Genomic DNA, 25,712 nt, shown 5'->3' with positions numbered 1-25,712 from the left:
ACAAACCCGCGTCCCCTGCATCGGCAGGCGGACTCTCAACCACTGCGCCACCAGGGAAGCCCTACCCATACTTTTAAGGAAAAATATGGGCATAAAGATAAAAAGAATGCTGTATTTGGATTATCTAAAAAGAAAAAAAAGGATTAAATAAGTTTTTCTTCCATTAAAATTATTGTGAAGAAGCAATGAATCTTTTTAACAATTTATCAGTGCAAAGGGACAAAGGTTGAAAGGAAGGGGTAGAGGAAAAATAGGTTTATTTACTCTTCTCTCCCCACTTCCTTCTTCTTGGTCATTACCAATCCAATCACTAATATTCATCCCTTTTATACCCAGGATAGTAAATTTCTTAAGAGCAAAGTTTAGGTCTTAATCACCTTTTTATCTCCAGTGCTGAGACATTAAAAGGCAAAATGAAGATCCAGGATGTCTGTTCAATAAAGATTTTTTAAACAAATGCAAAGTACAAATGAGACAATATCTGCCTTTATAGAACGAACTAATTGGTAGGAAAGACAATCATAAACATACTTTCAAATACATAAATTAAATCGTAATTTCAGGGAATTCCCTGGCAGTCCAGTGGTTAGGACTCGAAGCTTTCACTGCCAGGGCCCGGGTTCGATCCCTGGTGGGGGAACTAAGATCCCACAAATCCTGCTGTGCAGCCAAAAAAAAAAAATCGTAATTTCAAACACAACGTGGTACATGTTTTAACATATGATCTAATAGAAGCAAAAAAAGGAGGGAATGTTCAATTCTGCTTGGGGACTCAGGTAGCGGCTTATGGGAAGCAACTAGATTCTGAAAGATAAGTGTGAATTTTCTAGGTAAATAAAGGGGGAAAAAAGGCATTTCAAGCAAAACAACATGTGAAAAGACAGAGAAATAAAATAGCATGGAGGGTGTAATGTGCTTATAAATCTGGGATCTTGTTAAAATGTAAATTATGATTCAGTAGGTCTAGGATGAAGCCTGAGATTCTGTATTGATAACAAGTTCCTAGGTAATGCTGATGCTGTGGATCCACAGATCACAGTTTGAATATCAAGGGGTTAGGTAGGATATCTATTAACACAACTCCATATGCCTGGCCCATGTGGTTAGAAAGAGATAAGATCAGGATATGAAGTAAAAGCTTAATCAAAATGTGGTAAATTGTTTGACTATTAGAAGTATATCAGCTTAAAAGAAACCATCTGGCCTTACTAAGCAATAACTTAATGCTCAGGTATTTAAAAAATTAGATTAGCACCATGAAACTATGATGACTAGTGAAAGAATGGGAAACATAAACAAAATCTGAAGTAAGAAGTAAGATTAAAAAAAGGGAAAATAACAAGCGTAACCAATTCTTTGTGCCACTTTAACTCTGAAATTATACATACATCAAACTGAAGAATTTTTACTTACAAAGTCATCTTCACCTTCAGCTAAGCCATAATTAGGCAACATAGCGCCCTCCATTGTGGTGCTCTTGAAGACTCCTTTAATTTTGCTACCTATTCGGCTGATTCCAAATGATTCTCCTCTCTTTTGTGTGCCCCTAAATATTAAACAAAAATGTATCAAGAACACAGTAAATTATTACATTATCACAACGATCCAGTTTACTGTAAACAATAAAAATGGTTGTAAAAAGGGTAAACTGAAGGTATAGTTAAACATAACTTTTTGGAGTTCTCAGTCATAGATTGTCTCAACATCTCGATAGTCAAAAGTGACAGAACATTTAAAGTTTAAATTTGAGGGGATGAATAAATGGGACAATATTTATTAACAAACATTTGAAATTTACCTACTATTTAACCTTAAAACATTAACTGAACTAAAAAGAATAAAAGATGAGAGCCCCCTACTGGTACATATTTCTTACTGCCATACATTTTTTGAAATTAAAAATGTGGTTAGACCAATGTTCAAAATAGACTATCCTATTCGAACTGTACTGTACTGCTAAAAAAGCACAGTGTAACAGAAAAAAACAAAACTATGACCTTCTCAGTACTTCATTTTTAGATGGAAAAACAAAAAAATTCTGAAAATTTTCTTCAACTTTATAATCATATAAATACTCAAAAGAAGAATGAAGTATAAAATACACCATATATAACTTCAAAATAATAACAAGAAAAGATAAAATGCCAAAGGGAAGGGTTAACAATGAACATAAAGATAAAAGCAAATGTAGCCTAAGGAAGAAGCTTGCTCTGCCATATATATTAAATAATGGTTTTGCAATTTTTTTCAAAAGTGAATTTCTAAAAGCAGAAATAGCTGAAAAGCAACAACAAAAATATGACAAAAAGCAGCAAAAATTTCCTCCATTACAGCCTACTTACTGCCCCGTTTCAACAAATAAAAACATAACTTTTATCCAATTTAAAACTCACTACGTAATATTGCCCTTACAACAGATGTCCAAAGAAAAATGACCATTTTAAAATTCAAGGAGGTTGGTGTTGAAGGCCTAACTTAACGAATAGCTATTATTCCTATAAGAAAATGTATTTATAAAAATAATGCAACAGTTACAGAAATAAAAGTAAATTGATCAAGTGTCAAATGCACCAGGTATATTAGTTATATGTGCATTTTATACATGTTCAAGGAGTAAAACAAACTTATTTTAAAACTGGAAAAACTCTAATAGTAAGTAGTAGTAGTAAAAAGGATACTTAAACTAGAATATTGTTTTATTTAAACAAGCATGCAATTAGTGTTTTTAAAAAATCCAGGATTGTAAATATAACTTTCTATGAGAGAAGAAATGTTTCTGAAAACGAATATGAAAATGTTAACAAAATATTATTAAAATCTCTAGAATCTAGATAGATTATGCTAGTCTCTAAGACCTAGATAGATTATAAAACAGATGTGCTTTTTGAAATGACATTTTTAAATATTTCACTGTGATTATACCCAGAAATACTGAAATATTGTACTTCTTGCTTTAAAAAAAGTTCTTTAAACACAAATAATTCTAAAAGAAATTTAGCAAGATCAATAACAACAACAACAAAAAATGAGTCAATAGCCTTAAAAAGCTAAATACTGGATTTTTCCCTGTATTTTTATGCTGACATTTTTATTTTGTGATGATATATATATAATGCTATTTCAAAAAGGAGACCTCTAGAATAAAAGTAGAGGTTTGCGGGCCTCCCTCTGCTGTGGCCTCTCCCGTTGCGGAGCACAGATTCCGGACGCGCAGGCTCAGCAGCCATGGCTCACGGGCCCAGCCGCTCCGCGGCATGTGGGATCCTCCCAGACCGGGGCGCGAACCCGGTTCCCCTGCATCGGCAGGCAGACGCGCAACCACTGCGCCACCAGGGAAGCCCTGAGGTTAATCTTAAAAGGATGTCCCAGGGCATTCCCTGGTGGCCTAGTGGTTAGGATTCTGGGCTTTCACTGCCCTGGCCCCGGTTCAAGCCCTGGTCCAGGAACTAAGATCCCTCAAGCTGTGCAGCGTGGCCAAAAAAAAAAAAAAAAAAAGATATCCCAAATAGCTGATATAAAGGCAGTAATTGGAGTTAAACAGATAATTTATACAGAAAAGAATCACATGCTGTCTCAAGACTTACCGAAAATCATCCAAACTTAGGCTACTTCTGCAATAACAGATATGTGAAATTACACAAGGAAAAGAGAAAGAGAAAGCCCAGATATTAAACAAGTTTCACTTTAGAACATAAAACAAAATTTAAAAGCTTTAAAAGTTACACAGATGGATAGCATTCATCTTCACAAAGAAAGGAATTCTTATGAATAACATGATAAAGGAAAGAGAAACAAACACGATGGCTATTTTGGGGGGGTTGGGATCTGAATTCTAGATCATTTTAAAGAAAGTTTTTAAAAACTCAATATGTCAGGAAATAATTCTGGTTTTTTGCCCTCATTTAGGCAAACCATTTGTTTGATACAGTGGAAAATATTCAGAGACTAAGCCACCAAAAACTTGGCATAGAAAACAAACTTGTATTTTCTAATATGGAATTCATGTCTATATTAGATATAATTGTGCACGCTCCACACGTTTTCAGTTTGAGTATTTTTTAAAGTTATGTCTTAAGCTAAGAAGCAAAGTTAACAAAAGATCCCTGAATATTTTTTAAGTTATGCTTTAAGTATGGAATGAAACAGAAGAGTAGGTTAACATTAACATGCATTAAAATTTTACTTTTAAAATTCAATTAAATAGAATATAGACATAAAATATATGAACAAACATTTTACATATTTTAAGTCATCTAACAGCAAATTAGCAATGCTACTCTAAATTTTCAATGAACAAATGTTAAGAAAGGCTTTTACTTATTCTATTGATATATAGGTAAATCAATCAAGTATCACAGAAGCAGAGTCCTGACAAGACTGATAGCTAACGTTAGAGTCAGGTCAATATAAAGAAAAACATATTTTAAAAGACTATAAGCAGTACCCAGAATGAAAACAACCCATATTTTCTTCCTATTAATTTTATATTCTAAAGCCAGCAAAATTAGTGCCTTAATATGTTGAAGACAACTAGGTGTTCTAAAAGTGGCAAAGACAGCTTTCCGTCTCTGAGGTTATGACCCTGACTTACATTTAGCTAATCAGCAGGCTTATAAGGTAAAAGAACCACTTCCTCTTAAGCAGTCCTATATAGGAGTCTCATTAAAATTAACAAATGGGAAAAAAACAAACTACTCTCTAAAACTGAGTTATCTGTGGATTTCAATTATGCATGTAGTCCATAGTTTCCAATAAAGCAGGTGATCAAGCAATAATAATTATGAGATTAACAAGGCAATGGTGTATATATCTTGCTAAATTTTTCTGAAAGAATGTCAGGCATTTTCACATTATTATATGTAGTATAGCTCTACAAATCCTTAGTAATCTTGTCTACTTATGTGGCAAGGAAACCAGATTAATAAAGATAATGATGTTATCACAGAATGATTAGCATCAAGAAGAACTGAAAAAAAGAAAAACATATATATGATTAATATACCTACCTGTTGAATTTTGAATTGCGTGTTGGTGATTCTGCACCTCTTAAAAGTTGTCTGAAATACTTAAAAAATAATTATGATTTATTAAACCAATATTTGATATTGAAACTTGCTACTTCACCTTACTGATTTTGAGCTTAAAGGAAACATTACTCAAATCAAGTGAATACAACCACAGTCAAACAGATTAAGGATATTGCAAACGGAGGTATTCAGCCACTTGACTTATACAAGTCTGTAAAACGTATATACAGGAAGAATGGGGGACTTCCCTGGTGGTCCAGCGGTTAAGACTCTGTGTTCCCAACGCAGGGGACCCGGGTTCGATCCCTGGTCAGGGAACTAGATCCTGCATGCTGCAACTAAAGATCCCACGTGCTGCAACTAAGACCCAGCTCAGCCAAATAAATAAATAAATAAATAAATATTTTAAAAAGAAGAAGAAGAATGGGGTTTCTGCATCACCACTACAAAGCCACTCAGGCATATGGCAAATCACATAGACCAATTTGGTTGCAATCTTCTAGTCACATATATACAAACATGGTTTTGGTATTAAGAATTGTTTTTATAACCAGGTTCTAATCTCCACTAACTTATGTAGTGGAAAATAGTATTCATTTTCTTAATTAACCATGTTTTATTTTTCTGTTTATTTTGTTATTTGAATTACTCATGTAACGATATCAAAGCCACTAATGAATTTTGAGGAAAAATCTTCAAACAAGATTAATATTTTGACTAACCTCATCACTGTGGCAAAACATAGGAGTAAACACATTTTCCAAGAGAGAAAGTACATGTTCATATGCTTCAAAAAGACATCTCATAGTCTGAAGTTTCACAACATCTATATACGGGCCTTCAGCAACTGTTAAAAAAATTATATTGCAAAAATTGTTAAAAAAATTGTTTATGAAAAGCACAAATACATTATATATTAGTTTAAAATTCATTACAGTGAAAGAGCATACAAACAATACTAAGACTGTTTAGCAGAAAATCCACTGTAAGGTGCAGATCACACTAGAGAGGAATGAGAACAACCAAGCTCCAGTTCTGGCAAGTATTAGTTATGTGAATTGTGAATAAGTTTCTTCATCAGAGCTTTCATCTTGTTAGTAAAATAGGATAATGCCTGCCTGTGTATCTCACACAGCTGTTGCAATTACCAGGGAATACAAGAGAAAACTGTGAAAAGAGTAAAAGAGCTACAGAATTCATCCTCATCTTTTACTTACTTTTTTGAATCTCTTCTACAATGAAGGGATCAAATCGAATTTTGTCAATACTTTCATCCAAACAATATGTTTTATAAATCTTTTGCAACTCTTCATGAAGAGATAGCATTTCATCATTTGATAACTCTGGTCGCAAAATTCTGTCATTGAATTCCTCTAGCAAATTCGGAAAGAATAAAAAAAAAAAAAGAATTATTTTCATAGAATAAAACTACTCAGTGAAAACTTCATGTTCCCACTCTAATTGTGATCAATATTAAAAGCAGCAAATATGAGCAATCTACTCATCATTTTAAGCTTTTTAAAAAGATTTAATTGGGAGTAAAACAACTACTGAGACGAAAGAGAAGCTCAATTAAATATTTTATATACGAATATAAAATGCATAAATATTTCCATAGCAATACAAATTTTCTAAAATTTAGAATAATAGGGGCTTCCTTGGTAGCGCAGTGGTTGAGAATCTGCCTGCTAATGCAGGGGACACGGGTTCGAGCCCTGGTCTGGGAGGATCCCACATGCCGCGGAGCAACTAGGCCCATGAGCCACAACTACTGAGCCTGCGCGTCTGGAGTCTGTGCTCCGCAACAAGAGAGGCCACAACAGTGAGAGGCCCACACATCGCGATGAAGAGTGGCCCCCGCTTGCCACAACTAGAGAAAGCCCTTACACAAATGAAGACCCAACACAGCAAAAATAAATAAATAAAATTTAGAATAATAAACATACTTGTAAAATTCTGTTTAAAGAACATATTGGATTAATTTCTTATACCAAGGCTCTTTAATATTTTGAAATCTGATTCCCTAAATAACAGTGAAAACTAAGGCTTTTTTAGTCTCAATGTTTTTAAACAGTATTTCTGTCCATCATGGAGGCTGTAGACTAGTGATGGAGCTCAGAATCTGAACAAATCAATCTTTTTTTTCTAAAATGAGAAAGGACAGCATTAGGAAAGCCAAAATATTGACTGCCTTTTTTTTTTTTTTTACTACAAGAGGTAATATGGAGCTTACCCCTTAATTCTTAATTATCCAAACTGAAACCCAGTAAGGTAAGGAAGGAGTTTTTAAAAAAAGGAAAAACTTTGGGGCTTCCCTGGTGGCGCAGCGGTTGCGCATCCACCTGCCGATGCAGGGGAACCGGGTTCGCGCCCCGGTCTGGGAGGATCCCACATGCCGCGGAGCGGCTGGGCCCGTGAGCCATGGCCGCTGGGCCTGCGCGTCCGGAGCCTGTGCTCCGCAACGGGAGAGGCCACAACAGAGGGAGGCCCGCATACCACAAAAAAAAAAAAAAAAAAAAGGAAAAACTGGAACAGAACATGTAAGACCTTTGGGATGATAGCAAATTCATATAATTGGAGTTTCAAAAAGAAAGGAGAGAGAAAATAAGGCAGAATACTTGAAGAGATAACGGCCAAGAATTTTCAAAAATGATGAAAAACACCAACATTCAAGTAAAATCCAAGCAGAATAAATTTTTTTTTAACTACACATTACAGTCAAATTGCTGAAACTCCAAAATAAAGAGAAAACTGCAAAACCAATCAGGGAGAAAAGGGACATACATACAGGGGAACAAGCGTAAGAATGGAAGCTAATTTCTCCTGAGAAACAATGGTGCTGTTCAAAAGGTAATGGAAGAATGACTAAAATGTTGAATGAAAAAAACCCATCAACCTAAAATTTTAAGTTTGGTGAAAATATCCTTTTAAAATGAATATAAAATAACATCTTTTCAGACAAAAGTTAAGAGAATTTACCCCCAGCTGAATGGTACTATAAGAAATGCAAAAAAAAAAAAAAAAAAAAAAAAGTACTTCAGCAGAAGGAAAATGATATAGAAACCGGTTCTGCAGAAAAAAATAAAGGCCACCAGAAAAGTAAATATGCCAATAACTGTCAGGGCCAAAATATGTGTGTGTGTGCATGTGTGTGTGTAAGAATGTGCACAGCAGCTTTATTCAGAACAGCCCAAAAGTGGAAGCAGTCCAGATATCCATCTACAAGGAGAATGAATAAAGAAAGAGTGGTACCCTCATACAAAAGAATACTACACATAGCAATAAAAAAGAGCAAACCACTCATCTACACAACACCATGATTCAATCTTAAAAAGCATTATCCTCAATCAATGAAGCCAGGCACAAAAGAGTACATACTATAAGATTCCATTTATATAAGGAAACTGTACAAGCAAAATTAATCTGTGGTGAGAGAAATGAGATCAGTGATTGCTTTGGCAGGAGTGGAATGGAAGCAGGGGTGGATCATCTGGGAAGGGCCCTAAGGAAACTTTCTAGGGTGATGGAAATGGTCTTTATCTCAATAAAGGTGTAGGTTTGTAGGTTATACAGAGTGCAGATTTGTCAAAACTGATTAAACTGTATATTTAAGTTCTATGAGTTTCACTGTGTAAATTATACCTCAATTTTTTAAAAGTTATATTTAAAAAAGAAATTAGGTACTTTAAAAAATTAGTCTGCTCACAGAGAGTCCATACAGTGTCTCTAAATCCAATAATGTAAGATGTTATAGAACTTCTAGCCAAAATAAAACATTTTTGTATTTGATTATTGAATCAAAATAATCCTTAATAAAAACTGTGACAAAGTGCTAATGACTGGGTCTTTAACATATTTTCATTATTCTGAATTTTTAGCAGTTATTTTTCTGCTAAGAGAATTTGGTTGAAGTCAGTTACAGATTATGTTCCAATGTGGAAAGGAGTGGACACTTGAGAGATAACTCACAGGTACTCTTAGAGTATCTAGCAAATGAAATTTAGTACGATAACAGATGACAGCTACAACATCTGATCTAAACAGTCAAACATATGACAAAGTTTAACAGTAACTTTAGTAAACTACACAGATAAGCCTCACCCACAGTCAGACAAATTTGCAACACGTGCACTGCTCCTTCTTGTTTCAGAAAGTTCATAAACCGAAATAAGAGATCTTGTTGCTCTCTGATTTGCTTCAATTCTAACTTCAGCACCTTGATACAATATGGGAGAAAGAGTAAGTTACAGCTATGTAAATACATGATAAAATTGTTTATATCAAAAGTAATATAAGTTACTGCTGAAAATACTTACAGATGGTTTTTTATTTCTAGGTTCTGCAAATTTCTGCAAGAATGGAACCAAAGGGGAAGGTGGTTCAGTTGCTTTTTCAGGCTTTGAAGAAAGAATTAATTAATTCAGTAACATGTCATTTGATTTTACAGATGTGAATCAAAACTCAACGTAATCTGAAGTATTTTCTAACATGTTCAATACTCACTGGACTGTCATCTATGAAGATGATAAGCAAATGATTCACAGTATCCTAATGGAAAATAATAAACAAAGATCAAAATAAATCCATTACCACATTCTGCCCAGAATTCTCAAAGCTTTTATCATATTATGAAAGTTTCTGGAAAAATGAAGAAACAAATGGAGCAGTGGCAAAGCATCTGCACTTATGTAATACAGAGGGACTTTTAAAAAATCTACAATACAGGGTTCTTTGGACTTCCCTGGTGGTCCTGTGGTAAAGAATCCACCTTCCAATTCAGGGGACACAGGTTCAATCCCTGGTCCGGGAAGATCCCACATGCCTCAACAAAGATCCCGCGTGCCGCAACTAAGACCCAATGCAGCCAAAAATAAATACAATAAATAAATAATAAATAAATCTTTAAAAATAATCTACGATACAGGGTTCTCAACTTTTGTGAAAATGGGAAAAGTTATTCTGACTTTGGCGTTCAAAACATTTATCAATTATCCCTAGTTCTTCAAAATCTTACTGGATCAAAAGTAAAAGCGACCCAAGTATCCATCAATAGATGAATGAATAAGCAAAATGTAACATATATCTAAAATGAAACATTACTCAGCCTTGAAAAGGAAGGGAATTCTGATATCTGCTACAATGCAGATGAACACTGAGGATATTATGCTAAGTAAAATAAGCCAAATACTGCAAATACTACATCATTCTACTAATATGTGGTAACTAGAGTAGTCAAATTCATAGAGACAGAAAGTACAATCAGGAAGTAGAGTTGCCAGGGGCCAGGAGGAATGGAGAATTACTGTTTACATGGGTACAGAGTTTCAGTTTTACAAGATAAAAAGAGTTCTGGAGATAGGTAATGGTGGTGGTTGCTCAACAATATGAATGTATTTAATACCACTGAACTGTACATAGGAAAACATTTAAGATGGTAAATTTTATGTTTTATGTATCTTATCACAATTAAAGAAAAAAATGTTTTTTACGTCTTACTGGATCAGCTAGGAAATCCAAAGAAGGGAGGAACACTGAACCAGAGAGAATCTCTCTTAAAAGTAAGGTCAGGGATCTGGAAAAAGGAACAATAGTGTACATATTTAGTGATTTACATCAGTTCTTACCTGGGAATCTTGTTATTATGCAGACTATGACCAGTAGGTCTGGGGTATGCCCTGAGATTCTGCCATCTCTAACAAGCCCCCAAGGAACGCTCATGCTACTGGTTCACAGACCACACCCAGAGCCCTTAATTGGCTAAAAGAGAATACTATTTAAGAGGAAAAAAGCATTTCCTCAGCAGGAGGAACCTGAGTGAGCATTAGGAAAACACCACCTCAAATATTAAAATTTTACATATAATAAATTAATATGTAAAACCTAATACTTATAATAATATAATTTTTATAATTAATTTAAATTAATATTATAAAACAATTTGTTTAAAGTAAAAATATTTTAATTAAAATATTTAAAATATTTTTTTAATTTAATTAAAAATTTTAAATACAATAAAGTAATATTTAAAGTACATCACTAAAAATAAGCCATGGTTGTATGTATTGTACAGCACAGAGAAATATAGCCATTATTTTGTAATAACTCTAAATGGAGTATAATCTATAAAAATATTGAATTACTATTTTGTACACCTGAAACTAATTTAACATTATAAATTATACTTCAATTTAAATAAATAAATAAAAATAAGCCCTGGTCTTTTTCTCTAAGGATTATTAGGATAAAAGTAAAGAGGTAACTTTATGGAATAATCTAAACATGCTCTTGCAGAAATAAGGGAGGCTGGTCTAAACAACCTCTAACTATACTTCCCAGGTGAATACCTTAAAACCCAAACTTGTCTGTATAATTTGTTCAAAGTGTTTCTGCCAGTGAATCATATATGCATGTCTTTTAAAAGGAACACCAGGGAAGTAATAAAGTATAATGATCTCAAGTAAGAAAATTAATTTTTTACATTTGTCTTTGATTTCCTAAGATCAATTTCCAAGAAAAAATTCTTAGCAACACTACACATCATGAATGCTTAGTACCTAAAATGGCATTTTAAGACCTGATAAATTATATTTCTTAAATGAAAAATATTCATATCATAGCCTAATCTCAAGTTTTAGTGTATTCCTATTATGATCAAGAATAGCAATATATGTACAGTACGGTATGCTATGACATTTTCCAGTCTATTTATACCTGCAGTCTGTTGCTTTCGGAGGCAAAATATAAGGAAAAAGTAGTTCAGTAAGTTTCCTTAAATAATGTAATTCATCTCTTCGACTCCTCAAAGCCACATGAAGCTCTGGACCATATTCTTCTAAAGCAGCTTGCTGTAAAAACTCTGTATTTTCTACTATAAATAGAGATAAAAAATAAATATTAGAAGAAGTTAACAATGTTAAATAACTTCAGCCATTTCCACTAACAAATAGAAATTAATTTAACACAGCCATTCCTTTCTTAGCCTTCCTTTCTTTCCAATATGTATTCTACTGGGAAATTTTTCACAAAAAGGATATAAAGAAAGTAAGTTTCCTCTTTGCTGGAAGTTTTTTAATTATTCAAAATTAATTGATAAAAAAGCCCTTTCACCCTTGGTAAACAAAACTTTAAACTCAGGTCATTACAAAGTATATTAAAGAAAAGCAAATTGTTTAAAGTGGAAAAAACTATAGAAAATATCTTCTAGCACACGCAAAGCTTTTGTTATCAAACGTTACATCCTGTTCATCCCCTGCAAATATTTAAAAAATCTCTCTTAAAAGTTCAAATCAGGGCTTCCCTGGTGGCGCAATGGTTGCGCGTCCGCCTGCCGATGCAGGGGAACCGGGTTCGCGCCCCGGTCTGGGAGGATCCCAAATGCCGCGGAGCGGCTGGGCCCGTGAGCCATGGCCGCTGAGCCTGCGCGTCCGGAGGCTGTGCTCCGCAACGGGGGAGGCCGCAGCAGAGGGAGGCCCGCATACCCCAAAAAAAAAAAAAAAAAAAAAAAAAAAAAAGTTCAAATCAAAATCATTCAGGTAACCCTCTGAAGAAATTAGAGTATAGAAACTGGCTTCCTTGGTTCAGTTCTGCATCTTCTGCCCATAGCATAGGACACAAAAGGTACAGAACTGTATATGGTGGAAGTCCATGAAGTTAGATTACTTAATAAACGTTAACTAATGATAAAAGTTACACTAACAAAAAGTTTTCTTAAAAGGCCAAACACTAAACTAATACTTTAAAAAGGAGCAGGAGAAAAACAAGTCATGCTTTCCCCTATTTGCATTCTGAGCCAAGTTTTAAAATCATGGAGTCTTTGAAGGGAATCTTAACCCTAATTCAAATGGCATTTATTTTTTACAATTTATTTCTATTTTCATTGAGAGAATGCAAGCACATTTACCAAAGAAAAGCCAAAACATACATTCTAATGGTGTGAGAACTAAGAAAGTAAATAAAGGCTACCTGTGCCAGAGGTACAAAAGAAGGACTGGCAAACAAGGACATAGTTTTTATAAGAATGTATTTTATTTTATCATTATACAATTGTTTACCATGCATTTTGCCCCAAGAATTTGGGGTACAGTTCTTTTAAAAATTTATATCATGAGCAGGGATTTAAAATAAGAAGACTAAGCTATGATGCTAAATCCCAGTACTACTTCTTTATTAATTGATGATTTTTTTTTTTTTTTTTTTTTTTTTTCGTGGTATGTGGGCCTCTCTCTGCTGTGGCCCCTCCCGTTGCGGAGCACAGGCTCCGGACGCGCAGGCTCAGCGGCCATGGCTCACGGGCCCAGCCGCCACGCGGCATGTGGGATCCTCCCAGACCGGGGCGCGAACCCGGTTCCCCTGCATCGGCAGGCGGACGCGCAACCACTGCGCCACCAGGGAAGCCCTAACTGATGATCTTAAATGATATAATCCCTTTGAGTCTCAGTTTCCACCTCAGTAAACAGTCATTAAATAGTTAACACTGAAAAGCTGCCATGCAAAATGCACAAGTAATTATAATATCTGGTGCAATTAAGCATTCACACATAATATATAGATGCTGAAAAACAGGGCATGGATTAATCCCCACTAATCACCAGTATATCTCCTGTCTAATTAGTGGGCAATTTTCAGACCCCAAAAGGAAAAGTCCCCAGAATCCACAACAAAGAGATAACTTTAGAGTGAAAGACTGATATAAGATCCTTCAATTACAACTGAATTTAAATTAAACCAATGCTTCTAATGTATATATTTTCAACATTTCTAGGGGTGATAGAAGGACTTACATAGAAAACCTCTTTGTAATTCCTACTCTCAAGAGGCAGGTTAAGGAGAGAACACCAAGAAAGTAAAAATGAATATGTATAAAGAGCTGAACCTTTAATTTCCTGAGTATACACAATTGTGGAGCCAAAGAATTTAGAAAACAAATTCATGCATGAAAGAGAAGAAAAATCAAAAACCTGAAAACCTTTTTTACAAGTCTAATTCACTGTTATAATATTTAGAACACCAGGACCTTTGGATAAAATGCAGTCCTCCTAATTCTCTGGCCTTTTAATTCTATGGATTTCATTAATTACAATGTCATTAATGAATCCAATCTAGCATTTTATGCTGATTTTGTAATTGAGGACCATTTTTTGCAAGAATAGTAGCAATTTAGCAACCCCCCTCTTGCCAAGACTCAAGGATAAATTTCAGTCAAACTGGTCTATATATATGACAGTACTTTCACAGAAACAAAATAACTTGGGTATTTTATTAAACTGATTGATTAAAAAATAAAAATAAAAGATGATTCAATTTACTCATATCCTGAGTTCAAAGTGTTTGTCTTTACAACAAAATTAAGACCATATTAAAAATAATTTTCCCCCACGAAAACTTGCACATAAATGTTTACAGCAGCTTTATTCATAATTGCCAAAATTTAGAAGCAACCAAGATATCCTTCAAAAGATGAATGGATAAACAAACTGTGGTACATCTGTACAATGGAATATAATTGAGCAATAAAAAGAAATGAGCTATCAACTCCACAAAAAGACATGGAGGAGCCTTAAATGATAGTTCTAAATGAAAGAAAAGGCTACAGTCTGAAAAGGCTACAGTATGATTCCAACTATATGACATCTGGAAAAGGCAAAACTGTAGAAAGAGTAAAAAGATCAGTGGCTGCTAGGGGTTCATGAAGGAAGGAGGGAGGGATAAATAGTTGAAACACAGGGGGTTGGGGGGGCAGTGAAACTATTCAGTATGTTGTTGTGTTGATGGATACACGGCATTACGCATTTGTCAGAATCCACAGAACGCACAATATGAAGAGTAAAACCCTAATAAAAACTATGGACTTTAGTTAATAGTAATGTCTCAGTACTGGCATATCAATTGTAACAAAGGTACCAACCAATGCAAGGTGTTAATAATAGGGAAGGGGGGAAATATATGGGAACTCTCTATAATTTCTGCTCAGTTTTTCTGTAAACTTAAAACTGCTCTAAAAAGTAGTTTACTAATAAAAAAAAAAAACCACTTCTCTATATTGTTTTCTGACAGTACAGTAGCCTTAACAAAATGGCTACAACAAAGTTACTATCTTCTGGTGTGTTTTTGCCAGTGACAGGACAATTATTTTAAAAGTTAATTTTTTTAATTTAACAATTAAATTATACATATTTAAACTCTTCCACTTTTTAACTATGTTGAAGGTAAAACTTTTGAATTGTTATAAGATGAACACAGAAAAATTTTTAAATGTAATTTGAAATGCTTCTCATACCTGAGGAATTATTCATACCAAAGGACAAATAAACTAATAATTTAACTACCACTCTACAATTTCCCCAAATATACTGTGATTATACAAATTGATATTATGAGGGAGGGAAAATTGGTTCCATGCTCAAATGAATTTGGGATGTGCTGGGTTAAAAAAAGTTAAAGTTATTTCTTTGCTGCAGGACTACTGAGATATTTTGGAATGCTAGTACTTACTGGGTATTTCCAGAAAAGGAATACAATACATAGCAATTACCAGAAAATATGACCATGATACTTCTTCTACATAGTCATCTACATAGAATAGTATTCTGCAGAACATACTTGGGGAAGCACTGACAAAGAAGAATACCAAATGCAGATACAAGGAAAATCTCAGTTTCACGAAGAACTAAGTACAGAGCATGTAAGTAATTTTGTTTAAAAGGTATATTTCAGCTTGATCTAAGAGCAAGAAAAGCCCCCAAATGAAAGTTTCATCCAATGAGCAAACGTTTGATGAATGTATGCTATGTGTACATCATGACAGTATAAAGGCCAGGATACACATAAGAAACTGCAAACAGGTCATCCTGGCTAAAGCATCATACATAGTGAAGGACAAGAGTAGATCAAAATACTTAACTAAATAGGAAAGGGTTTAAAATATAGGACAGGGCTTCCCTAGTGGCGCAGTGGTTGAGAATCCACCTGCCGATGCAGGGGACACAGGTTCGTGCCCCGGTCCGGGAAGATCCCACATGCCGTGGAGCGGCTGGGCCCGTGAGCCATGGCCGCTGAGCCTGTGCGTCCGGAGCCTGTGCGTCCAGAGCCTGTGCTCCACAACGGAGAGGCCACAACAGTGAGAGGCCCGCATACCACAAAATAAATAAATAAATAAATAAAATATAGGACAGTTTTGACTCTGTAGCAGTCGCTAATTTTTTTTTTTTAAGTAGGGAGGTAACAGAATTGTGGCATTGTGAAATTAACATAGTAGCAATAAATAGGACAGGCTTCATCAAAACTGTTGAAATCATTAAGAAAAAAGGAGGGAAGAGATGTGAGAGAACCTCAGAGGAAGTAATGAAGGCAACAGACTACCATTCAAAAAAAGACAAGATTCATCAATAATATATCTAAAGATTATCCAAGTGTACCTTAATTTTCATAGATTCTTGAGTTCTCAAAATCACTTATATGTTAACAAATTATTGAAAGGGATTTCAGTTTAAACTAATACTTTCACAGCATCTGTGAATATATCACTTAATTTATCAGTACTCAGACTTAGATATTTAAAGTGAAAGTTGGTATATAAAAACAAACTCACTCAAACTTTGTAGCAGTGTAAGAAACGTAAAACTTTGTATTACCTTTCTGACTGGCTTTAACGATCACTTCTATATGCTTCATTGCTGCTTTTAATAGTTTCTTGGTGATAATAGATGGAATATCCACCTAGAAAAATTCAACATTAAAATAAAACTTTTAAAATAATTATCACTGAGTTACAATGGCAGGAACAATGTATTTAAGGTATTGGAACATATATGATCTTAAAAATCAGTGGTATTATTGGGAATCTTTCAAAAATATAATTTAGAAGCACTTTACATTCTTGAATCATACTAACTGTAAATTTAGACAGTTTTACTACAACAGTAATGAAAATACATCTTCATATGCATACCCTATACACTAAATTTTTCTCACAAAATAGTATCTTTATTCTTGACTTATTTCTTTAATGTGTTCATTCTAAAGGCATTCAAGAAAAAAATCTCAAGTAACTTTATCGTCCCTTTGAGGTTATAAACTTGTGTTTACTAAGGTCACTTGAAAATAAACTTTTCATTCAGCTTACAAGGTAAATCCTGGTTTCAAGATATATGGAAGCATTCTATTTTGGAATAATATTAAGTTTCATCATTCCCCACAGGCATTGTTCAACTTAAAGGCTGGAAACTGTAGTGACTAGGGTAGGTTAGTAAGAGAGGACTGGGGGCTTACAAGTACACACATAAAAGAGACATAAAATAAAATAACTAAAAAAAAAAAAAAAAAAAAAAAAAAAAAGCCCTGCAAATTAAGTAAATCACCAAAAAGCATTTTTATTGGAGTTCAACAGGCTTATCTTCCATCACAAAGCTCAACACATCATATTCTCCCTTTATCAAAGGCATGAGAAAATTGCATCACAATAGTGTTGTTTTGTGTTAACTTTTCAGTTCTTTTTAAATTCCTCATTAAGAAAGAGGAAAAACATCACATTCTGATAAATCTAGTAAGTGTAATGGATCATAAGCCCCCAAATTTTAGTGATTTACTAGTAAAACCCAGAGCAGATTACAGATATCTTTTGGCTGTATAAGATCAAACATACTCAATAAGACGGGATGTTTTTGCTAGTAGCACACCTTTTTGCAAAATAACATTACTCTTCATTTATCCCTGCTCTCTTGGTACTCAGTGATTATAAATTAGTTTCATATATATTTATCAAATAAACAAGATGTTTTCATTTTTAAATATTTTATGGAATCTTGTCTTCTGAGAATACGCATGAAAATTTTCCCTTGTAAGTTTCATTTTAGAGACTTCAGGTCAAAATCAAAATGATAAAATAGTGAGTTTGTCACTAAACTTTGATTAAAAAAAGAAAAAAAAAAACAAAACACTGTGGACCTTAAAAGATTGTTTTCATTATCCCCAAACTCCCAATTTACATTAGTCAGGCCATGTTATCAAGGATATAACATTGTACTAGGAATGACATGACCCACGCCTAATCTTTTGCCCATCAACTACCTCTGACACTTTGACAAAGAATATTACTAACTTTCTATAAAATGGGTATGATAATGACCCACTTATCTCCCAGGAGAGTATACAGATAAAATGAAATGTACCATAACAATCCAGAAAGTAGAAAAAAATATTTGAAAATCATATATCTGATGAAGGAAGTATACCCAGAATAGATAATGAATTCTTACATGTCAATAATTAAAAGACAAATAACTCAGTTTAAAAAAATGGGCAAAGAATTTGAATACACATTTCTCCCCAAAAAAGATACACAAGTGGCCAATAAGCATATGAAAGGATGCTTGACATCATTAGTCATATGGAAAGGCAAATCAAAGCCACAATGAGATACCACTTCACACCCACTAGCATGGTTAGAATCAAAAAGTGAGATAATAACTAGTTCTGGCAAGGATGTGGAGAAATCAGAACCCTCATACACTGCTGGTGGGAATGCAAAATGGTACAGCCACTTAGGAAAACAGTCTGACAGTTCCTCAAAAGTTAAACACAGAGTTACCAGTTGACCCAGCAATTACACTCCTAGGTAAACCCAAAAGAAATGAAAACAAATATTCCACCCCCTCCCCCCAAAAAAAGCCTGTACACAAACACTATGGCAGCATTATTCATAATAGCCAACTGATGGATGGATGGATGGATGAACAAAATGTGGCATATCCATACAACAGAATATTACTCAGACATAAAAAAGAATAAGTACTGATACAGCTACAACATGACAACATGAATAAACCTTGAAAATATGCTAAGTGAAAACAACCAATCACAAACATTATGCTAAATGAAAGCAAGCGATCACAAAAACTACAGAAAGGATTTTATAGTTAGCATGTATTATATTCAATCAACCAACAATCCTACCACTGGACATCAGTTTTCCTTTTCCGGCTTCCTTATTATAAACTATACTGCAATGAATCTTTGAACATACATTTTTACAAACTACTGTGATTATTTCTTTAAAATATACTAAGAAAAAAAATGGAATTAAATTTGGGAGCATAGACATTTTAAAGTCTTTTAATAAAGATTACCAAACTGCCTTCCAGGGTAAGAGTTACATCAATCTGAGTGTGTACTTGCTTTGCCTGTTTCCCCACAATCACCACTGCTAAATATTATCATTCTTTTTTACCTTTCCCAACCTGATAGGCAAAAGAATAGTATCTCATCAGAAGACTACATTTCATGTGAGACAACATATTTTCAAATATTCACTGGCCATTTTATATGTTTCTTTTGTGAACTACTTATTCATAATTTTTGCATATCTTTGCCACAGTACTTGACTGTATTGTTCACTTCTCAAATAGGTATAGAAATGTTTAACAAGATTTATCTTTATTTACTAATGGCAGATACAATATGCCAATTTATTGTCAATATGTTCAATTCTATCGAACTGACAAGACAGTAGACAAGTATTTATGTCTACAGCCAACACACTGTTAAGTATATACAGACAGAAACTCAAATATAAACAAACTATGGCTTGAAATTTTTTTTAAAGTAGATCATAATCATTACCCTGTATTCAGTAAATTCATCTAACTGGAACATGAATTTTTTTTTCTCTAATTGTCTTTTTATTTCTAATTGCCACAAACCAAGATATCCAAACATTAAAATAAAGAAAGCAAAATTGATCAATTAATCAAAAGTAATCCATTTATCTTTTAATCTAAAAAATTAAAAGTGAGGAACAGAACAAATACATACATATAGGAATTCCCAAATTTCTCATTATAAATATATACCTTGTGAATCCTTCGAATTAAGACAGATGCAAAAAACCGTAATATAATTCTCAGTTCATCAACAAAGGACTCATCATCTGTTACATCCCTTCAATTGAGGAGAAAAGCAAGCATTTAGAAGTTCAAAGAAATACACAGCTTCCCCTTCTAGAAAACAAGAGCCTAGAACTGACTTTTTTCCATTTACTTACGCTATTTTTTAACAAATAATGCATTACAGTATAAAACAAAAGAAATGTACAAAGAATAGAAATCTCCCATAATTCTAGTACCAAGACATAATTACTGTTAACTAAATTCTAGTATATATTTCCCTGCAGACATTCACATGTACGTGGTCATATTTTTAAGATTTTTAAGATCATTTTCTAAACATCATCAAAGAAATATCTAAGAAATAAAACAAAGAATAATTTTGAGAAGCAACAGAATTACATACTAAATTTTAAATTAGTTTAACTATTTCTAGATTAATAATATAAACTAATTCTAAAAGTAAGGAAAAAAAGTGTGTGTTCTATTTGAAAAAGAAAATAAACTGAAACTCAACTGCTTTTTGTTTGTTTGTTTGTTTGTTTTTTTGCGGTACGCGGGCCTCTCACTGTTGTGGCCTCTCCCGTTGCGGAGCACAGTCTCCGGACGCACAGGCTCAGCAGCCATGGCTCACAGGCCCAGCCGCTCCGTGGCATGTGGGATCCTCCCGGACCGGGGCACGAACCCGTGTCCCCTGCATCGGCAGGCAGACTCTCAACCACTACGCCACCAGGGAAGCCCCCTCAACTGTTTTTCAACAGAAATTTTGACAACCACCTCTCCTGAGTTTTCCTGTAGCCCTGAGGTCCCTAGAAGAATAAGGATACTTCCCTAATCAAAGGCAAGAAAGAAATGTACATATAATGGTGATATTCTGAACTTGAAGATGATGCTACCTGTTAAGTCCCTTGGTAGAATAAGGAAGATAATTGTATCAATCATGCTTCCCACTATTAACTCCAAGGAAGGGGATATCACAGCATCAAAGGAGAAAATACAGACTTTAACATTTACAAATACAGCCATATTTTATGTCTGAAGAGTCATAATGTGGGCGTAGGGGTGGGGCGGGGTCGCGGTGGGGAAGTTTTACAACAGGATTCATTTTACAAAAGGCCTCACCATCAACTTTACTTAAATGGCAAATGCCCCATATTTAAGACAGACTCCAATGTAAAAAATTAATTTATATAAGCTTTTCAGGAAAATATGCCATATAAACTGAATATTAAATTTGTTTTAATACGCTACAGATCAACTCAACTACTAGCATTTTTTTTTTTTCCGGCCATGCCACGTGGCTTGTGGGATCTTAGTTCCCTGATCAGGGATCGAACCTAGGCCCACAGCAGTGAAAGCGCTGAGTCCTAACCACTGGACAACCAGGGAAGTCCCCTACTAGCATTTTTAAGTTAGGAAATTCAAAATATACTGAATCTATACAAAATTTGGGTAGTTATCATTAAATATTACATCTGTAAGTCATACAGGTTTAAGTGTTCAAATACACAACTAAATACATGATGCTTATGTAAGGGAACATCTGTTTTATTAAACGACATAACTTGGGATTTCTGATTGTCAAACTAGACTTTTTTTTTCAGATCCATATCCTGTTAAGCACAGGGCACTTGTACATCCACATCAGACACCAAAAACAAAGTTACTTTGGAAAAAACATATTAATTTTCCAGGAAAAGTCTACTGAAATTAACTTTCAATTTAATGAAATATCTGAATATAAATTTTTCCTGTAAATGTACAACTATTTTTCAAATGTAAAAAGTGCATACAAAATAGTAAATCACTCCTACAATTAAGAGTCATGAGAAATTCTACAAGTTACTTGAGGACACGGGGAGGGGGAAGGGTAAGCTGGGACGAAGTGAGAGAGTGGCATACACTACCAAATGTAAAACAGATAGCTAGTGGGAAGCAGCCGCAGAGCACAGGGAGATCAGCTCGGTGCTTTGTGACCACCTAGAGGGGTGGGATAGGGAGGGTGGGAGGGAGGGAGATGCAAGAGGGAGGGCATATGGGGATATATGTGTACCTATAGCTGATTCACTTTGTTATACAGCAGAAACTAACAAAACATTGTAAAGCAATTATTGGAGTTGTAAAGCAACTCCAATAAAGATGATAAAAAAAAAAAAGAAATTCTACAAGTTACTTTTCTTTCAAAAAGTAGCCTAGGTTCCTCTTTGCTTTCACTAAACTGTTAATTGATGACCTAATCAATGGTTCTTAACTGGGACCACTGTGCCTCACAGGTAAATGTGGCAATCTCTGAAGACATTTTTGGTGGTCACAACTAGGGGGAAGAAGGGGTACCACCAGCATTCACTAGGAAAAAGCCAGGGGTGCGGCTAAATACCTTAAAATGCACAGTACAGGTCCCCACAGCAAAGAATTACGTGGTCTAAAACGTCAATAGTGCCAAAATTGAGAAATCCTGGCCTATACTGAAAACATATCATTAGCACACTTAACTTAATGGTATTCACTATACTATAGAAAAAAGTTCTTATAGAAAGAACTTACCTGTACCAGGGGTAAATGAAGTTTTCCAACACTAATTCAAGAACCTGCATAAAAATTATTTTTCAAAGAAAAATCAAGTTAGTTAACCCATTCTGGGAAAATAAACTCTACTAGTAAGGAATATATAATAAAAACTAAGTTTAGTATCCCATACATTGACATCTAATATCACACTTTCACATGAAAAAATGTATATGTCAACTTTACATGGTTGTGATGATGAAAGAAAACATATGAAAAAATACTTTAAAAACCATAAAAAAGAAAAATTACTATTAGAATGACACACATTTTTAAATATTCCTATAATTTAAAAAAAATTTTTTAAACCTAAATTGTTCTGACTCTGAAGCTTCACTGAACCAAGAAAGTTCTATGGAAATAAGGAAAATAATAGGCTTGGGCTTCCCTGGTGGCGCAGTGGTTGCGCGTCCGCCTGCCTATGCAGGGGAACCGGGTTCGCGCCCCGGTCTGGGAGGATCCCACATGCCGCGGAGCGGCTGGGCCCGTGAGCCATGGCCGCTGAGCCTGCGCGTCCGGAGCCTGTGCTCCGCGACGGGAGAGGCCACAACAGAGGGAGGCCCGCATACCACAAAAAAAAAAAAAAATAATAATAATAATAATAATAGGCTAGTCTTTTGCCTATTCCTAACCCTCTCTGTAAGTCAGTATTCCCAGAATAAAATGAAGAAACAAATATATAAGACTTATATAAAGGGTTAAAATTAGGTGTCAGTGATTATCTTTGAAGCGAGGATAGTGACTAGAAAGGAGCATGAGGGGTACTTCTGGATGCTAATAATGTTTTTGTTTCCTGATCTGGGGGCTGGTTATATGAATATGCTCACTTTGTGAAAATTTTAGCTGTATACTGAAAATCAAGTTATATGTGAAAAAGTAACAAAACAAAACAAAAGAAATCCTGGGTGTTAAACCTTCCATTCCTTGAGCCTGGGTGGAGCAGTATAGTTTAATTTTTAAAACGGCTTGTAGCAGTGGGCATTAACTTTAAAAAACACTAGGGAGGGAATGAAACAATACATCTAATCTGACTATACCTTCTCTGCAGCAGTAATGAAGACTGTGGACTCTCTAAATACTAAGGCAACAAGATTTGTATTTTTTACTAAAAAAGTAAGCATTAGTGATATCACCTGGAAAAATAAGATATATATATAGACAGTGTTAGGACACGGAGAGGAAACTAGAATATTTACCATTAAACATTTCATCTTATTAATATATTATTCCCCCAAATTCAATCAGAAGCCCTACTAAGTTTACATCCTAAGTAGCTCTTTTCTACAGCTCCACTATTCAGGGCCTCATCTTCTCATCCCTATATATAGCAATAGCCTCTAAACTAGTCTCCCTCCTTCCAAGCTAGCTCCCCTCCACCCTCCATAAAGCTGTCAAAGTGATCTAAAACATGTATTTGACCACATCACTCCCCTGCATGAAACCCTCAATATATCAAACCACAACATATCAAAGTAAGACAACTGGAGCTGCACTGATTGTGAAGGGGTGAGAGAAAGCTGCCAGTCCCTGTGACCATCTACTTCCTTTTCACCTCCCACTGCATCCTGTGAGTCACATCTGAAAACTCTAGTTACGCAATTTGAAAATCACGGACTTCCAATCAATTAAACTCCTTCAGCGTGGCCTTTTAAGTCTTCTGATTATCTGATTTCTAAAGGGCCATATAAAAATCAGTTAAGAACTAAGGCAGTCCTGGGTTTTAGACTGAGTTCTGCTACCAACCAAGTATGATACCTGAGAAAATTATTAAAACTCCCTAAACCCTTCCTTTGGTAAAACCATCAAATCAATAACAGCACCTACTTCATAGGTTGTATGATTACATGAATAATGCAAGTACAGTGATTAGTACAATATCTACCATACAGTAAGTGATCGATAAATACTAGCTAATAGAGTCTGGTCTCTTCATTGCCCACATCCTCCTTCGCATTTCATCCTCCAGTTTGCTGAACACTCCACCTTGTTTCAAAGCCTCTCTTTCCTTCCAAAAGCTCTTCCCACACCCTGAAATACCCTTTCCCACACTATCAGGCTGATAAACTTCTAGTTATATTTCCTGACTGCTCCTCTCTAGAGTTATGCACTTCTTCCTCTGTGCTAATGATACACCTTGTACATTTCTTCCATTATAGCCTGCATTACATTATATTGTATATGTCTGTTTAAATGGCTATCTCCCCTCCTAGACTGAAGTTCCCAGAAGAAAGGAACCATATCTGATTTCTCTTTTTATTCCTAGGGCCTAGTCCAGTTCCTGCCTACAGCAAGATCTCAGAAAATGTTTTTAAATATTGGAGCTAGTATTTATTGAACATCAATATGTGCCAGGCCTAGGCTAAGAGCTTTACATCAGTTTTTTCAATTTTTAAAAAGAAACGAAGTGTCAAACTACAAATAATACTCTTCCGAGAAGTCTTGTCTTCAACAGACCTCAAATCAGCACTCTCCAATAGAAATATAATGTGAGCCACATATATAATTTCAAATTTTCTAGTAGCTATGTTTTTTAAAAAGTAAAAAGAAACAGGTGAAGTTAATTTTATGATATATCTTATTTAACCCAATATACCCAAAATATTATCATATATGTAATCAACATAAAATATATAATAGGATACTTTACATTTCTTTTTCCTTACTAAGTCCTCGAAATCCAGTACATATTTTACATACACAGCACATCTCAATCTGGACTAACACATTTCAAGTGTTTATCAATAGCCGCATGTGGCTAGCGGCTACTATACTGGACAGCACAGTCTTAAATCAGGGAATCTGAAGGATGAAAAAGAGCTTACAGAAGAAATGAAAAAGAAAAATGCCAAGAGTTTAGCATTTTATGCAGCATACTTTTAGCCAAAGAAAGATACAAACTGGGAAAAAGGACAATTAAGGCAGGATTCAGATGTCTAATGCTATTCTTCAACTAATTAGCATTCAGTTTAATTCAATACATATCTATCAGGTACCAACAATAGATCTGGCACCTGCACTTGGTGCTGGGAACAAATGAGACCCATTCCCTGCCTTCAAGGACTTGACTGCTTTCTCGGATGGAGAGACCAAGTCTCTCAAAGAAATAACTAAGGGCTTCCCTGGTGGCGCAGTGGTTGAGAGTCCGCCTTGCGATGCAGGGGACACGGGTTCGTGCCCCGGTCCGGGAGGATCCCACGTGCCGCGGAGCGGCTGGGCCCGTGAGCCACGGCCGCTGAGCCTG

General features: G+C 34.9%; 1 protein-coding gene across 12 annotated transcripts in view; it reads right to left on the bottom strand.

Annotated features, from left to right (window-relative positions):
• The window catches only part of SNX14 (sorting nexin 14), an 85,094-nt gene that overhangs the window by 41,524 nt on the left and 17,858 nt on the right, over positions 1-25,712 (bottom strand). For 6 of the 12 annotated variants that reach the window (XR_008618408.1, XM_028494673.2, XM_055087634.1 and 3 more), the window contains exons 5-17: positions 22,451-22,494; positions 19,874-19,961; positions 16,658-16,742; positions 11,739-11,895; positions 10,524-10,599; positions 9,531-9,575; positions 9,344-9,424; positions 9,129-9,243; positions 6,245-6,400; positions 5,750-5,874; positions 5,007-5,065; positions 3,585-3,611; positions 1,414-1,546 (exon numbers count right to left, since the gene is read on the bottom strand). Coding sequence is in view for 11 of the 12 variants with exons in the window: in XM_028494673.2 (XP_028350474.1) it covers positions 1,414-1,546; positions 3,585-3,611; positions 5,007-5,065; positions 5,750-5,874; positions 6,245-6,400; positions 9,129-9,243; positions 9,344-9,424; positions 9,531-9,575; positions 10,524-10,599; positions 11,739-11,895; positions 16,658-16,742; positions 19,874-19,961; positions 22,451-22,494 (1,191 nt within the window). In the remaining variant the exon portion in view is untranslated. The remainder of the gene's footprint in view (positions 1-1,413; positions 1,547-3,584; positions 3,612-5,006; positions 5,066-5,749; positions 5,875-6,244; positions 6,401-9,128; positions 9,244-9,343; positions 9,425-9,530; positions 9,576-10,523; positions 10,600-11,738; positions 11,896-16,657; positions 16,743-19,873; positions 19,962-22,450; positions 22,495-25,712) is intronic. The other 6 variants (XM_028494677.2, XM_007111436.3, XM_024116819.2 and 3 more) reach the window with 3 other exon arrangements.

The sequence above is a fragment of the Physeter macrocephalus genome, chromosome 10 (genome assembly GCF_002837175.3).
Source record: "Physeter macrocephalus isolate SW-GA chromosome 10, ASM283717v5, whole genome shotgun sequence".
NCBI classification, from domain to species: Eukaryota; Metazoa; Chordata; class Mammalia; order Artiodactyla; family Physeteridae; genus Physeter; species Physeter macrocephalus.
The sequence above is the reverse complement of the archived record's forward strand: the minus strand, read 5'-3'. Positions and strand labels throughout refer to the sequence as shown.